At 65.7% G+C, this 16,132-nt stretch overlaps 1 protein-coding gene across 1 annotated transcript in view; it reads right to left on the minus strand.

The window, feature by feature from the left end:
• Positions 1-291: 291 nt before the first annotated feature.
• LOC139998584 (latent-transforming growth factor beta-binding protein 4-like) overlaps positions 292-16,132 on the minus strand; it is a 92,723-nt gene continuing 76,882 nt past the window's right edge. The window contains 23 exon segments of the mRNA XM_072029862.1: positions 292-694; positions 1,686-1,829; positions 1,923-2,306; positions 3,166-3,318; positions 4,794-4,943; positions 6,360-6,488; positions 6,974-7,039; positions 8,123-8,267; positions 8,270-8,445; positions 8,525-8,653; positions 9,562-9,693; positions 11,170-11,301; positions 11,386-11,508; positions 12,156-12,281; positions 12,364-12,489; positions 12,562-12,681; positions 13,211-13,336; positions 13,415-13,540; positions 14,131-14,259; positions 14,987-15,191; positions 15,294-15,493; positions 15,580-15,726; positions 15,955-16,119. Of these exon segments, the coding sequence (XP_071885963.1) occupies positions 420-694; positions 1,686-1,829; positions 1,923-2,306; positions 3,166-3,318; positions 4,794-4,943; positions 6,360-6,488; positions 6,974-7,039; positions 8,123-8,267; positions 8,270-8,445; positions 8,525-8,653; positions 9,562-9,693; positions 11,170-11,301; positions 11,386-11,508; positions 12,156-12,281; positions 12,364-12,489; positions 12,562-12,681; positions 13,211-13,336; positions 13,415-13,540; positions 14,131-14,259; positions 14,987-15,191; positions 15,294-15,493; positions 15,580-15,726; positions 15,955-16,119 (3,608 nt within the window). The 3' untranslated portion in view covers positions 292-419.

Genomic DNA, 16,132 nt, shown 5'->3' on the forward strand with positions numbered 1-16,132 from the left:
GATCCTGATCCCATTGGGGGGGGTCCCCAAACCCATGGAGGGGTCCCAGACACATGGGGGGCTCCCAGTCCCATTGGGGGGGGCAGACACATTGAGGGGGGGAGCAGATACATGGGGGGGGGGTCCCAGTCCCACTGGGGGGGGTCCCAAACCCATAGAGGGGTCCCAGTCCCAAGTAGGGGGGTCCAGACTCATGAGGGGGGGGTCCCATTTGGGGTCCCAGTCCCTGTGACACCACAGCCCCCCCCCCACCCGACCCTATTAGGATGAAAGAACTCCCCCCCCCTCAGCTCATTTTATAGAAAACCTTTATTCTGTAAAAATTGGGGGGGAAGTGAGGGGGGGCTCACATGGACGGGGGGGGAGGGAGCGGGGGGCCGGGCACCCCCATGGGCACCCCCAGGAGCCCCCCCACCACCTCACCCCACAGCGGGCGGGGGGGGGATGCCGGACGGTGCCCCCCAGTGTCTCTCCATCCCCCCCCCCCCCCCAGCTCCGATATATACAGACAATAAATACAGGGCCCCCCCCCCGGGATGGGGAGGGGGGGGCTCAGGCCGGGGGGCACGCGGGGACGCAGCGGGGGGGTCCCTGCGCCGGGACAGAGCCGGGGGGCAGAGGCAGCGGAAGGAGCCGGGGGTGTTGAGGCAGAGCCCCCCCCGGCACAGGGCGGCCTCCGAGCACTCGTCGAGGTCTGCGGGGAAAAGGGGGGGGTCAGGGGAGGTCAGGGAGGGGGATTAAGGGGGGTTGGGGGGGATTGGGGTGGGATTGAGGGGGATTGGGATGGGATTGGGATGGGATTGGGGTGGGATTGGGGTGGGGTGGAATTGGGATTGTGTGGGTTTTGGGGTGGGATTGAGGGGGATGGGGATGGGATTGGGGTGGGATTTGGGGTGGGATTGGGATTGTGGGGGATTGGGGAGGGATTGGGGTGGGATTGGGATTGGGGGGGATTTGGGGGGGGATTGGGGTAGGATTGGGGTAGGATTTGGGGTTGGATTAGGGTGGGATTGGGGGTTGGATTAAAGTGGGATTGGGGATGGGATGGGGTGGGATTTGGGCTGGGACTGGGGTTTGGGATGGGATGGGATTGGGATGGGAACAGGCTGGGATTATGCCGGGATCAGGCCGGGATTGTGCCGGGATCAGGCCGGAATCAGGCCGAGATTAGGCCAGGATTAGGCCGGGATCAGGCCGGGATCAGGCCGGGATTAGGCCTGGATTATGCCAGATTAGGCCGGGATTAGGCCGGGATTATGAAGGAATTAGGACGGGATCAGGCCGGGATTATTCCGGGATCAGGCCGGGATTAGGCCGGATTAGGCCGGTATTATGCCGGGACTAGGCCGGATTAGGCCGTATTATGCCGGGATTATGCCGGGACTAGGACGGATTAGGCCGGATTAGGCCGGGATTATGCCGGGATTATGCAGGGATCAGGCCGGGATTATGCCGGGACTAGGCCGGATTAGGCCGGATTAGGCCGGATTAGGCCGGGATTAGGCCGGGACTAGGCCGGTTTAGGCCGTATTATGCCGGGATTATGCCGGGACTAGGCTGGATTAGGCCGGATTAGGCCGGGGTTAATGCCGGGATCAGGCCGGGATTATGCCGGGACTAGGCCGGGACTAGGCCGGATTAGGCCGGATTAGGCCGGAATAGGCCGGGATTAGGCCGTGTCTCACCCACGCAGGCCACGCGTGCCGCGTCCAGCCGGTAGCCGGGGTCGCAGGCGCAGGTGAAGCCCTGGGGCACCCGCACGCAGTGCCCATGCTCGCAGCCGCTCAGCACCCCGCACAGCTCCGGCGGCAGCGCCTCGTCCCGGGGGTCTGCGGGGGGGGGTCCCCGTCAGCCCCCTCCCCATAAAAAAAACAAAATCCCCCCCCCAAACCCCTCAATCCCCCCCCCCCCCCCAAACTCACCGTCCTCGCTGGCTCGCCCCGGCCGCTCGGCCACGCCGTGGGGCTGGAAGAGCCACGGGGGGGGGTCCTGGGGGGCGCTGGGGGGGCTGCGGGGCCGGGAGGAGCGGGGGGGGCCCTGGCGGGACCCCTTGAAATCCTCCAAGTCCTCGTAGCGGGGGGGGGCGGCGTAAAGGGCATCCCCGCGCGGGTCATAGCCCCCCCCCAGCCCATAGGGGTCGTAGTTAGTGCGCAGCCCCGGGGGGGGCAGGCGGGGGCCCGGACCCCCAAAGGGGAGGGGGCCGTAGGGCAGCCCGTAGTGGGGGGGGTATTCGGGGCCGTATTCGTAGGGGGGGCCCAGCCCCGGGCCGGGGGGGCGCAGGACGTTGCAGAGGAACTCGAAGTCATCTAGGGGGGGGGGGGGGGGAGAAAAAAAAAAGGGGGGGGGGGGGCAGGTTGTGGGGTGGGGTCCTAAAAATTGGGGATGCTAAGGGGGGGGGTGTAAAGAGGTGGGGGGGGCACTGTTATATGGGGGGTGCCCAAGGGGTCTCCATTAGGGGGGGGGGCGTTGTGGGGTGGTGGGAGGGGTTCCCATTATTGGGGGGGGCAAAGGGGTCCCTGTTATGGGGGGGGTCCAAGGGGTCCCAATCATGGGGGGGGTGTCTAAGGGGGACCCACTCTGGGGGGTGCCCATGGGGTCCCCATTATGGGGGTCTGGGGGGGGGTCCCTATTGCTGGGGTAGGAGGGGGGCAGGGTGGGGGTCCCCCTGTGTGGGGTCTTGGGGACATGGGGACATGGGGACATGGGTATAGGGGATGGGGGGGGTCGTGGGCATGGGAGGGGGCATGGGGACGTGGGCATGGGGGGGGGGACAGGGACATGGGGGGACATGGGGACACAGGGATGTGAGGCTATAGGGCCTTAGGGACATGGGGACATGGGGACAAGGGGACAAGGGGCCGTAGGGGACAGGGGTGCATGGCAACATGAGGCTATGGGGCCACGTGGCTGTGGGGTCATGGGGATGTGGGGACACGGGGACACGGGGACAAGGGGACATGGGGACATGGGGACAAGGGGACACGGGGACATGGGGACAAGGGGCCGTAGGGGACAGGGGTGCATGGCAACATGAGGCTATGGGGCCACGTGGCTGTGGGGTCATAGGGACGTGGGGACATGGGGACACGGGGACATGGGGACGTAGGGGACACGGGGACATGGGGATGTGGGGACACGGGGCCATCGGGGACACGGTGGTGGCACCTGAGTGTCGCGCGGGGCACAGGGCGCAGTCCATGCCCCAGGCCTCGCCGTAGAGGCAGCAGCACTCGGTGTAGGTCGCCTGCCGGTCCAGCCGCGGGCGCCCGCACACCAGGTCGGGGCCGACCTCCTGCCAGCACACGGCCGGGTCCTCCTCTGGGGACGGGGGCACACGGGGACACGGTGACGGGGGGCGTGGGGAGGCGGGGAGGCGGCGGGGGATATGGGGACATGGGGATGTGGGGCGTGGGGCATGGGGATATGGGACACAGGGACATGGGGACATGGTAATGTGGGGACAGGGGACATGGGGACATGGGGACAGGGGGACGTGGAGACATGGGGAGGTGGCGTGGGACGTGGGGAGGCAACGGGGGACATGGGGACACAGGGACATGGGGACATGGAGACACGGGGACATGGGGACGTGGGACATGGGGACATGGGGATGTGAGATGCGGGGACATGGGGACATGGGGAGGTGACGTGGGATGTGGGGAGACAACAGGGGACACTGGGATAAAGGGACGTGGGACATGGGGACGTGGGGTATGGGGACACGGGGACACAGGGATACAGGGACATGGGGACATGGGACATGGGGATATGGTGACGGGGGGTGTGGGAACACGGAGAGGCAGCGTGAGACGTGGGGAGGCAACGGGGGACATGGGGACAGAGGGACACGGGGACATGGGGATATGGGACACAGGGACATGTGGACACAGTGACATGGGGACACGGGGACGTGGGGATATGGGGACACGGGGACACGGGGACATGGGGACACGGGGACATGGGGACATGGGGACACGGGGACATGGGGACACAGTGAGGTAGGGACATGGGGAGGTGATGTGGGATGTGGGGAGACAATGGGGGACACTGGCATGAAGGGATGTGGGACATGGGGACATGGGGACACGGGGACATGGGGACACGGGGACATGGGGACACAGTGAGGTGGGGACATGGGGAGGTGATGTGGGATGTGGGGAGACAATGGGGGACACTGGGATGAAGGGATGTGGGACATGGGGACATGGGGACACGGGGACACGGGGACATGGGGACACGGGGACATGGGGACACGGGGACATGGGGACACAGTGAGGTGGGGACATGGGGAGGTGATGTGGGATGTGGGGAGACAATGGGGGACACTGGGATGAAGGGATGTGGGACATGGGGACATGGGGACACGGGGATATGGTGACGTGGGACAGGGGGATGTGGGACAAGGGGAGGCGACGTGGGACATGGGGACACGGGGACACGGGGATTTGGGGACATGGGGGATACAGCGCCATGGGGATATGGGGACACAGGACGTGGGGACACGGTGACGTGGGACATCAGGATGTGGGACATGGGGAAACGGGGACACGGGGATTTGGGGACATGGGGGATACAGCGCCATGGGGGTATGGGGACACAGGACGTGGGGACACGGTGACGTGGGACATCAGGATGTGGGACATGGGGACACGGGGGGGGCATCAGGGGACAGTGCCGGGACACGGGGATGGGGGGCCACGGGGACATAGGGCAGGGATATGGGGACACGTGGGGACAGGGCGACACGGGGGGGGTGACGGTGACACGGGGGGGGTGACAGGGGGTGGCCTCACCCATGGCGCGGGTGTCGTTGGTGACGCAGCGGCGCTGGGAGCCGTCCAGCACCAGGGGGGGGGCGCAGGAGCAGAAGTAGGAGCCCACCGTGTTGACGCAGCGGCCCCCGATGCACGGCTCCGCGTCCTCGTCCTGGCACTCGTCGTTATCTGGGAGGGGGGGCGGTGGTGGTCGGCAAGGGGGTGGGGGGCACGGGGGGGGGGGCTGGAAGGGGGCTCGGGGGGCTGGAAGGGTGCTCGGGGGGCTGAGGGCAGGGTGCTTGGGGTGCGAATAGGGTGCTCGGGGTGCAGACAGGGTGCAGGCAGGGTGCTGAGGGTGCAGGGAGGGTGCACTCAGGGCACAAGTTGGGTGCTCAGGGTGCAGGTATTGTGCAGGGAGGGTGCACTCAGAGCACAATTAGGGTGCTCAGGGTGCAGGTAGGGCACGCTCAGGGTGCTCAGGGTGCTGGCTGGGTGCTGGAAGGGTGTGGGCAGGGTGCTCAGGGTGTGAGCTGGGTGCAGGCAGGGTGCTCAGGGTGCAGGCAGGGTGCAAGTAGGGTGCTCAGGGTGCAGGTAGAGCGCACTCAGGGCACAAGTTGGGTGCTCAGGGTGCAGGCAGGGTGCTGGCAGGGCACAAGTTGGGTGCTCAGGGTGCTGGCTGGGTGCTGGCAGGGTGCTCAGGGTGCAGGCAGGGTGCAAGTAGGGTGCTCAGGGTGCTGGCAGGGTGCTGGAAGGGTGTGGGCAGGGTGCTCTCAGGGTGTGAGCTGGGTGCAGGCAGGGTGCTCAGGGTGCTGGCGGGGTGCAAGTAGGGTGCTCAGGGTGCAGGTAGAGCGCACTCAGGGCATAAGTTGGGTGCTCAGGGTGCAGACAGGGCACGCTCAGGGTGCTCAGGATGCAAGTTGGGTGCTCAGGGTGCTGGCTGGGTGCAGGCAGGGTGCTCAGGGTGCAGGTAGGGTGCTGGCAGGGCACAAGTTGGGTGCTCGGGGTGCAAAGAGGGTGCTCAGGGTGCAGCCAGGGTGCTCTTAGGGTGCTTTCTGGGTACAGGTTGTGTGCTCAGGGTGCAGGTAGGGAGCTCAGCGTGCTGGCTGGGTGCTCAGGGTGCTCTCAGGGTGCAAGTAGGGTGCAGGCAGGGTGCAAGTAGGGCGCACTCAGGGCACAATTAGGGTGCTCAGGGTGCAGGTAGGGCGCACTCAGGGTGCAGTCAGGGCACAAGTCGGGTGCTCAGGGTGCAAAGAGGGTGCTCAGGGTGCACTCAGGTCGCAATTAGGGTGCTCAGGGTGCTCAGGGTGCAGGCAGGGTGCACCCAGGGCACAATTAGGGTGCTGAGGTCAGGGTGCTGGGGGTGCTGGGGGTGCTGGGGGTGCTGGCAGGGTGCTCAGGGTGCTGAGGGCAGGGTGCTCAAGGTGCGAGTAGGGTGCTCGGGGTGCACAGGGTGCTCTTAGTGTGCAGTCAGGGTGCAAGTAGGGTGCTCTCAGGGTGCAGGCAGGGTGCACCCAGGGCACAAGTAGGGTGCTGGGGGTGCTGAGGTCAGGGTGCTGGGGGTGCTGGGGGGCTGCTGGGGGGGTGCTGGGGGTGCTGGGTGCTCACCCACGCACTGCAGGTGCTCCTGCTCGTAGTAGTAGCCGCTGGGGCAGTAGCAGCTGAAGCCGGGGGCGGCGTTGATGCAGACCCCCCCCCGGCACAGCTGCGGCGCGAACACCCGGCACTCGTCCACATCTGGGGGGTAAGGGGGTAAGGGGGGGGGCGACGTCAGGGGGAGGGTCCTCGGAATTGGGGGGGGCACCCCCGAAACGGGGGAGCCCCTATATAGGAGGGGAACCCCAAAATAGGGGGGGTATTGCCCCAAAATAGGCGGGATGCACCCAAAAGGGGAGGGGCGTAACCCCACAAAATAGGGGGGGCATCCCCAAATTGAGGGGGCACCCTGAAAAATGGGGACATCCCCAAAATGGGAGGGGTGAGTCCCCCAAATGGGGGCCATTCCCAAATTAGGGGGGGTGAGTCCCCAAAACGGGGGGCATCCCATAAATGGGGGAGCCCCAAAACAGGGGTGGCATCCCCAAAATGGGGGGGCATCCCCAACATTGGGGAACCGCTAAATACAGGGGGGAGCCCCTGAGTAGGGGGGGGAGTCCCTAAACGGAGGGAGCCCCCAAATGGGGGGGGCCCCATCGCTGTGCCCCCCCCGCGGCCGCACTGACCTGCTGCTGAGCCCTGGGGCCCCGTGGTCTGGCCGGTCCCGTGGGGGCAGAGGGCTCGGTGCTTGGCTTGGGGGGGGGGACAGAGGTGTCACCCCCCCTGCACCTTGGCACCATCCTGACCCCATCCCCAGCCCATCCCTGTCCCCATCCACACCCCGATCCCAATCCCATCCCATCCCAGTCCTAATCCCTGGCAATACCCACCCCAATCCCAATCCCTTTACAATCCCATCCCCATCCCCATCCCAAATCCCATCACCACCCCAAACCCATCCCAATCCCTTCCCACCCCAGTCCCATCCTCATCCCATCCCCATCCCATCCCCATTCCATCCCAGTCCCAATCCCAATCTATCTCAATCCCATCACCAACCCCATCCCAATTCCATCTCCACCCCCCCAATCCTATCCCAATCCCATCCCAATCCTAATCCTATCTCCATCCCAATCCCATCCCATCCCAGTCCTATCCCCATCCCTTCCCATTCCAATCCCAATCCCCCATCCCCAATCCCCATCCCCATCCCCATCCCCATCCCCAATCCCATCCCCAATCCCATCCCCATCCCCATCCCCAATCCCATCCCCATCCCCAATCCCATCCCCAATCCCAATCCCAATCCCCCATCCCCAATCCCCATCCCCATCCCCATCCCCATCCCCAATCCCATCCCCAATCCCATCCCCATCCCCATCCCCAATCCCATCCCCGTCCCCATCCCCATCCCCAATCCCAATCCCAATCCCCCATCCCCAATCCCATCCCCATCCCCATCCCCATCCCCATCCCCAATCCCATCCCCAATCCCATCCCCAATCCCATCCCCATCCCCATCCCCAATCCCATCCCCAATTCCATCCCCAATCCCATCCCCAATCCCATCCCCAATCCCCATCCCCATCCCCATCCCCATCCCCAATCCCATCCCCAATCCCAATCCCAATCCCCCATCCCCAATCCCCATCCCCATCCCCATCTCCAACCCCAATCCCATCCCCAATCCCATCCCCAATCCCATCCTCAATCCCCATCCCCATCCCCATCCCCAATCCCAATCCCCATCCCCAATCCCACTCCCACCCCAATCCCTTCCCACCCCACGCCATCCCCAATCCCCTCCCCCCCCCATAGCGTCCCCATGTCCCCACCGGTTCCAGGCGTGGGGCACGGCCTCGGGGGGGGGCAGCGGACCCCCCAGGCGCCCCCCACGCTGCAGCAGCACTGCTGCCGGCTGACGTTGGGCGCCAGCACCCCGCAGGCGGGGCTGAAGCACGCCGCCAAGCCCGGGGGGGCTTCCACGGCTCCGGGGGGGGCCGGAGGAGTGGGGTCGCTGGGGGGGGTCCCCCGCACGTCCCCGTCACCGGATCGAACTCGTGCCCCCCGTCGGGGCAGAGGCAGAGGAAGGAGCCGTCCACGTTCTCGCAGCGCGCCGCCCCGCACACCCCCGGCAGCGTCGTGCACTCGTCCACGTCTGGGGGGGAAACACGAAGGGGGGGGGGCTCAGTGTCACTCTGGGTGTCCCCCCCCTGCTGTCCCCGCTGTCCCCGTACCCTGGCAGTGGTGGCCGTGCCGGGCGGCCTCGTAGCCCTGGTGGCAGGCGCACTGGAAGGAGCCGGGGAGGTTGTGGCAGGCGGCGTGGGGGCCGCAGCGGGACCCCCCCTCGGCGCACTCGTCCTCGTCTGCAAGCGGGGAGGTGACGTTTTTTTGGGGGGAGGGGGCGGTGGGGACATTGGGGGGGGGAGCGTGGAGCCGTCCCCCAAAAGCTCAGCCCCATGGGGGGGTCCCCACTGTCCCCCGATGGTCCCTGCTCTCCGTCTCCATCCTGACCCCATGGAGAAGCCCCCCTGCACCTCGACCCCATTGGCTTGTCCCCAGTGGCCCCATTGGCTTGTCCCCAATGTCCCCCATCGTTTTGTCCCCATTATCTCCCGTGGTGTTGTCCCTGATGTCCCCTGCTGCCCATCCCCATCCTGACCCCATAGAGAAGTCCCCCTGCACCTCGACCCCATTGGCTTGTCCCCAGCATCCCCGTTGTTTTTTCCATGTCCCCCATAGCTTTGTCCCTATTGTGCCCCATTGGCTTGTCCCTGATGTCCCCCATGCCATGGCCCCTGCTGTCCGTCCCCCTCCTAACCCCATGGAGAAATCCCCCTGCCCCTAAACCCCATAGTGGTGTCCCCACTGTCCCCTAGGGCAGGGTCCCCTCAGCCTCTCCGTACCCCCATCCCCATCCCCGTGCCCCAGTCCCTGTCCCCATGGCCCCATCCCCGTCCCCATGGCCCCATCCCCGTCCCCATGGCCCTGTCCCCATCCCCATGGCCCCATCCCCATCCCCATGGCCCCATCCCCGTTCCCATGGCCCCATCCCCATCCCCATGGCCCCATCCCCGTCCCCATGGCCCCATCCCCATCCCCATGGCCCCGTCCCCATCCCCATGGCCTCATCCCCGTCCCCATGGCCCCATCCCCATCCCCATGGCCCCGTCCCCATCCCCATGGCCCCGTCCCCATCCCCATGGCCTCATCCCCGTCCCCATGGCCCCATCCCCATCCCCATGGCCCTGTCCCCGTCCCCATGGCCCCGTACCCTCACACCCCCCGCCGTCCCGGGGCCGGTAGCCGGGCTGGCAGGGGGGCACGCAGCGGTAGGATCCGGGCAGGTTCTCGCAGCGCTCGGCCCCACACAACTCAGCCCCATGCTCCTGGCACTCGTCCACATCTGCGGGGACACCGGGGGGACCCCAAGCATGGGGGGGGAACAAGGTGGGGTGGGGGATGATGGGGACCACGGCCCCGGGCAGGATGAGCCCCGTGCGCATCACAGCCCTGTGTGCGGGTTCCCATCCCTGTCCCAGTCCCCATCCTCGTCCCGTTCTGGCCCCTGGACCTGTCTCCATTCCCATCCCATCCCCAACCCCATCCCAATCTCACCCTAATCCCATCCCAATCCCATCCCAATCCCACCCCCTATTTTCATCCATTATTGGTCTCCATCTCCATCCCCATCCCAATCCTGTTCCAATCCCACCCCCATCCCCATTCCAAACCCATTCCATCCCCATCCCAGTCCCAGTCCCAGTCCCAGTCCCAGTCTCAGTCTCAGTCCCAGTCTCAGTCCCAGTCCCAGTCGCAGTCGCAGTCCCAGTCCCAGTCCCAGTCTCAGTCCCAGTCCCAGTCCCAGTCTCAGTCCCTATTTTCATCCATTATTAGTCTCCATTTCCATCCCCACCCCAATCCCATCCCCATCCCATCCCATCCCATCCCAACCCATCCCATCCCCACCCCAATCCCCTCCCATCCCCCTCCCATCCCCATCCCAATCTCACCCCAATCCCATCCCCTCCCATCCCCACCCCAATCCCCTCCCATCCCCTCCAATCCCCATCCCCATCCCAGTCCCAGTCCCAGTCCCAGTCCCAGTCCCAGTCCCAGTCCCAGTCCCAGTCCCAGTCCCTATTTTCATCCATTATTAGTCTCCATTTCCATCCCCACCCCAATCCCAATCCCATCCCCATCCCATCCCCATCCCATCCCCATCCCAATCCCACCCCAATCCCATCCCCTCCCATCCCCATCCCATCCCCACCCCAATCCCACCCCAATCCCATCCCCTCCCATCCCCATCCTAGTCCCAGTCCCTAAACCCATCCACTATCGGTCTCTATCTCCATCCCCACCCCAATCCCAACCCCAACCCCAATCCCAATCCCCACCCCCATCCCCATCCCCAATCCCAATCCCCAATCCCCCATCCCCATCCCCATCCCATCCCCACACCAATCTCCTCCCATCCCCATCCCCATCCCCATCCCATCCCCACCCCAATCTCCTCCCATCCCCATCCCCATCCCATCCCAATCCCATCCCAATCCCATCCCAATCCCCTCCCATCCCCACCCCAATCCCCTCCCATCCCCATCCCAATCCCACCCCAATCCCATCCCCTCCCATCCCCATCCCAATCCCAGTCCCTAAACCCATCCACTATTGGTCTCTATCTCCATCCCCAACCCCAACCCCAACCCCAACCCCAACCCCAATCCCAATCCCAATCCCAACCCCAACCCCAACCCCAACCCCAACCCCAATCCCAATCCCAATCCCAATCCCAATCCCAATCCCAACCCCAACCCCAACCCCAACCCCAATCCCAATCCCAATCCCAATCCCAATCCCAATCCCAATCCCCGCTCACCCTCACACCCCCCGCCGTCCCGGGGCCGGTAGCCGTGCTGGCAGGCGGGCACGCAGCGGTAGGATCCGGGCAAGTTCTTGCAGCGCTCAGCCCCACACAACTCAGCCCCGTGCTCCTGGCACTCGTCCACATCTGAGGGGACAGGGCCACCCTCGCCGCCAGCCCCAGGGTGGGGGGCACCCAAAATCCCCCCCCCCCAACCCCCCAGCCCCTCACCGTGGCACTGGGCCCGCTCGGCGTCGGTGCGGAAGCCGGCGGGGCAGTGGCACTCGAAGGCGCCGTCGGTGTTGGCGCAGCGGCCGCCCCGGCACACGTCCCCGCGCTGGCACTCGTCCACGTCTGGGGGGGGACACGGGGTGAGGACGGGGGGGACATGGGCATGGGGTGGACGTGGGTACAGGGGGGGGACACGGGGGCAGGGGGGATACGGGGAAAGAGGGGGACACAAGGGGCTGGTGGCACCCCGTGGTACCCGGATGCGTGGGTGGGTGGTGGAGGGGTGGGGTGGGATGAGATGGGACTGGGGTGGGATTGGGATTGGGATGGAAATGGGGATGGGGTGGAAAAGGGATGGGATGGGATTGGGGTGGGATTGGGATTGGGGTGGAAAAAGGGTAGGATGGGGATGGGATTGGGGTGGGATGGGGATGGGATTGGGATGGGGATGGGGACTGGGGTGGGAATGGGGATGGGATGGAGACAGAGATGGGATGGGGGTTGGGATTGGGGTGGGATGGGATGGGGACAGGGAGAGACATTGGGATGGGATAGGATGGGGATGGGATTGGGATGGGGATAGGATTGGGATTGGATGGGGACATGGATAGGCAAGGGGATGGGACTGAGTAGATTAACTGGGACTAAAAAACCGCAACTGGAATAGAAACCACAATGAGAATGGGGACTGCAATGGGACCGGGATGGGTATGGGGACGGGGACAGGGACAGGGACAGGGACAGGGACCGGGACCATGCCGGGCTCTGACCAACGCATGCGGTGCCCTCGGGGGTGCTGGCATAGCCCTGGGCGCAGAGGCAGCTGTAGGAGCCCTCGGTGTTGAGGCACTCGCCGTGGGGGAAGCAGAAGTCGCCCTCCAGGCACTCGTTGACATCTGTGGGCAGATGGGGGCCGTGGGGGGGCCGTCGGGTGTGGGGGGGACACGGCACCATCCCCACGCCGCCCCCACCACTCACCCGCGCATGGCGCGCCGCCGGCACCCACCCGGTATCCGCGCCGGCACTGGCAGTGGAAGGAGCCCTCGGTGTTACTGCAGCGGCCGTGGGGACCGCAGGGCGAGCCCGTGGCGCACTCGTCCACGTCTAGGGGGTGGCACAATTAAGGGTTGGCCCCCCCCTCGGGGGGACAGGGGGGACGTGGGGGGACGCGGGTACCTGCGCAGCGCCCGTGGCGCAGCTCGAAGCCGTCGCGGCACGGCCGGCACTGGAAGGAGCCCGGCGTGTTGGCGCACTCCTGGCCGGGGCAGGCCAGGTGGTTCTCGCACTCGTCGATGTCTGCGCGGCACGGAGAGGGGGCAGCGGTGGTGGCACCGCGGGGAGGGCGTGGGTGGTGGCACCACGGACGGGGACACCACGGATGGGGACACCACAGATGGGGACACCACGTATTGGGAGGTTATGGATGGGTTCACCATGGATGGGGACACCATGGATGGGGACACCATGGATGGGGACACCACGGATGGGGACACCACGCATGGGGACACCACGTATTGGGAGGTTATGGATGGGTTCACCATGGATGTTTAACCCCGTGGCTGGCAACACTATGGCATGGTGACCCCATGGCTGCTGACCCCATAGATGTTGAGTTCTTGGATGGTGGCGTTATGGCACGGTGACCCCATGGATGGTGACCCAATGGATGGTGACCCCATGAACGATGACCCCATGGGTGTTGAACACGCAGATGGTGTCCCCATACCCTTGGTGTCCCCATACCCTTGGTGTCCCCACACCCCGGTGTCCCCACACCCAGTGTCCCCACAGCCCGGTGTCCCCACAGCCCGGTGTCCCCGCTCACCCTGGCACTGTCCCGTGGGCGTGCTGGCCTGGTAGCCGGCCGGGCAGACGCAGCGGTAGCCACCGGGCAAGTTCTCGCAGCGGCTCTGGGCGCAGGGCGAGGGGCTCTGGGCGCATTCATCCACATCTACGGGGACACGGCCACCTCAGCCCCATCCCCGTTGTCCCCATTGTCCCCCTCTGTCCCCCCCCCGTCCCTGCTGACCTTGGCAGTCGGTGCCGCCGGGGCCGGGCCGGTAGCCGGGGCCGCAGACGCAGCGGAAGCTCCCCACCGTGTTCTCGCAGCGGCCGGGGGCGCAGGGCCGGGGGCTGCGCCGGCACTCGTCCACGTCTGGGCAGGCGGGGGGACGGACGGCAATGGGGACAGACGGACGGACAGGAGCGGGGACGGATGGAGAGGTGGGTGGGAGGGAAGGGGGAGAGGGGAGTGGGGAGGTGGGTGCGCGGGGAAATGGGGGCAGGGGGAAATGGGGGCACGGGGAGGTGGGGGCATGGAGAGATGGGTGGGTGCGTGGGGAAACGGGTGCATGGGGAAATGGGGGCAGGGGGAAATTGGGGCTTGGAGAGGTGGGTGCACGGGGAGGTGGGTGCACAAGGAAGTGGATAGATGGGGAAATGGGTGCACGGAGAAATGGGTGGGTACATGAGGAGGTGGGTGCATGGGGAAATAGGTGGGTGCATGGGGAGGTGGGCGCATGGGGAAATGGGTGCAGAAGGAAATGGGTGCATGAGGAAATGGGTGGCTGCACGGGGAAATAGGTGCACGGGGAAACGGGTGAGTGCATGGGGAGGTGGGTGCATGGGGAAACAGGTGCACAGGGAGGTGGGTGCACAGGGAAATGGGCGCACGGGGAAATGAGTGCAGGGGGAGGTGGGTGCACGGGGACATGGGTGCCCAGGGAGGGGCCGGGCACCGCTCACCGATGCAGTGGGTGCCCTGGGTGCTGAGCCAGAAGCCGGGGTGGCACAGGCAGGTGTAGCCGCCCTGGCGCGGGACGCAGCGCCCGGGGCCGCAGATCCGCGGGTTCCGCTCGCACACGCTGCCGGCGGCTGCAAGCGGGCACACGTGAGTAACACATGTGTGTGCAAACGGGCAGGCGTGCAGCTGTGCACACCTGTGCAAACATGCACGCATGCACACTGTGCACGTGTGCGCAATCAAGCATGCATGCAACTGTGGACATGTGTGCAAATAGGCATACAGGACACATGCACACGTGTAGGCGTGTGTAAGTAGGCATTGTGCACACGTGTGTAAGCAGGCATGCATGTAGCCGTGCACACGTGTGCAAATAGTCATGCATGCAAACCGTGCACACGTGCACAATATATTTAGCTGTGCATGCATGAGATGCACACGTGCTACTGCAGCTGCATGCAGCTGGGCAAGCCTGCAATGGTGTGCACACGTGTAACACGCACGTGTGTAACTGTGCACGCCTATAACTGTGCACAAATGAGACTGAATAAATGCAAATTGCACACATAACTGCTTGCACATGTAACTGAGCACACGTGCACATGCAACTGCACACATGCAGCCATGCAAGCATGCAACCATGCACAAGTGCACAGCCACATGCACACACGTGTGACCTTGCATGCCTGTGCTGAGATGTGTATGTGCAATGGCGCAGAGCGTAACCACACGTGCAAAAAATAAAATAAAATGCATGCACACAGCTGCACACAGTGCAACCCTGCGCACATCTGCAACCATGCATGCGTGCAACGGTGCACACACATGTGCAGCCGTGCACAAGTGCCCCAGCCCTACCTGGTGCCGGACCCTCCGGGCCGGGTGGCGTGGGGAGGGGTCCCAGCAGCCCCAGGGTGGGTCGAGGCACGATGACAACCTCGGGGGCTGGTGGTGGCACCTCGGGGATGCGCGGTGGCACCTCGGGGACGCGTTGTGGCACCTCGGGGACGTCTGGTGGCACCTCGGGGACACGTTGTGGCGCCTCAGGGACCCGCTGTGGAACCTTGGGGACATGTGGCACCTCAGGGACATGCGGTGGTGCCTCAGGGACACGTGGTGGCACATCAGGGACATGTGGTGACACCTCGGGGACACGTGGTGGTACCTCGGGGATGCGTTGTGGCACCTCGGGGACACGTGGTGGCACATCGGGGACCCGTGGTGGCACCTCGGGGACACGCGGTGGCACGTGTGGGACGCGTGGTGGCACCTCGGGGACGCGTTGTGGCACCTTGGGGACCCGCGGTGGCACCTCGGGGACAGGCGGTGACCTGCTGGGGGGCGGCCGACCGGGGCGCCAGCGAGCTGTGGGGCAGAGCAATGGGGTGAGGGGGGGTCCTGGCAGCCGGGGGGGGTGGGGGGGGACAAAGCGGGGGGGACAAGGGGCTCACGGGCGGCGGTCCCAGCTGGGGAGGGGACACGGGGACGCCCCAGGGGGACACGGGGCAGGTCCTGGCCCAGGTAGCAGGTGTTGTAGCGCAGGTCGGAGGCCGAGTAGTGGTAGCCGGGGCCGGCGGGGCAGATCTCCTTGAACCCCTCTGCAATTGAAGGGGGGGGAGGGGGTGTCAAAATGGACCCCCCCCCAAAAAAAATTACCCCCCTCCCCCAAAAATCCCCCCCTCCAAAGGGCGAGCCCGTGGCTTTGGGTGCAAATCCCATGAAACGGAGGCTCCCCAAAGGGTTTTTGTTTTTTTGGGGGGGGTCCGCCCTAAAGGGTTTTTTTTGGGGGGATCCCAAGGGGTTGGGGGGGTCCCGGGGGGGCTCACCGGAGCCGAAGGGGGGGCAGTGCTGGCACGCCGGCCCCCAGGCCTTGCCCACGCGGCTGCAGCAGCAGATCTGGTGGGTGATGTTGCGCAGGGTGGGCAGCGCGCAGCGCCCCTCCCGCAGCACGCGGTAACACGGCCCCCGCGCCTCCGAGATCACCTGGTGGGCTGGGGGGGGAGG

Source organism: Anas platyrhynchos, chromosome 33 (genome assembly GCF_047663525.1).
Source record: "Anas platyrhynchos isolate ZD024472 breed Pekin duck chromosome 33, IASCAAS_PekinDuck_T2T, whole genome shotgun sequence".
NCBI classification, from domain to species: domain Eukaryota; kingdom Metazoa; phylum Chordata; class Aves; order Anseriformes; family Anatidae; genus Anas; species Anas platyrhynchos.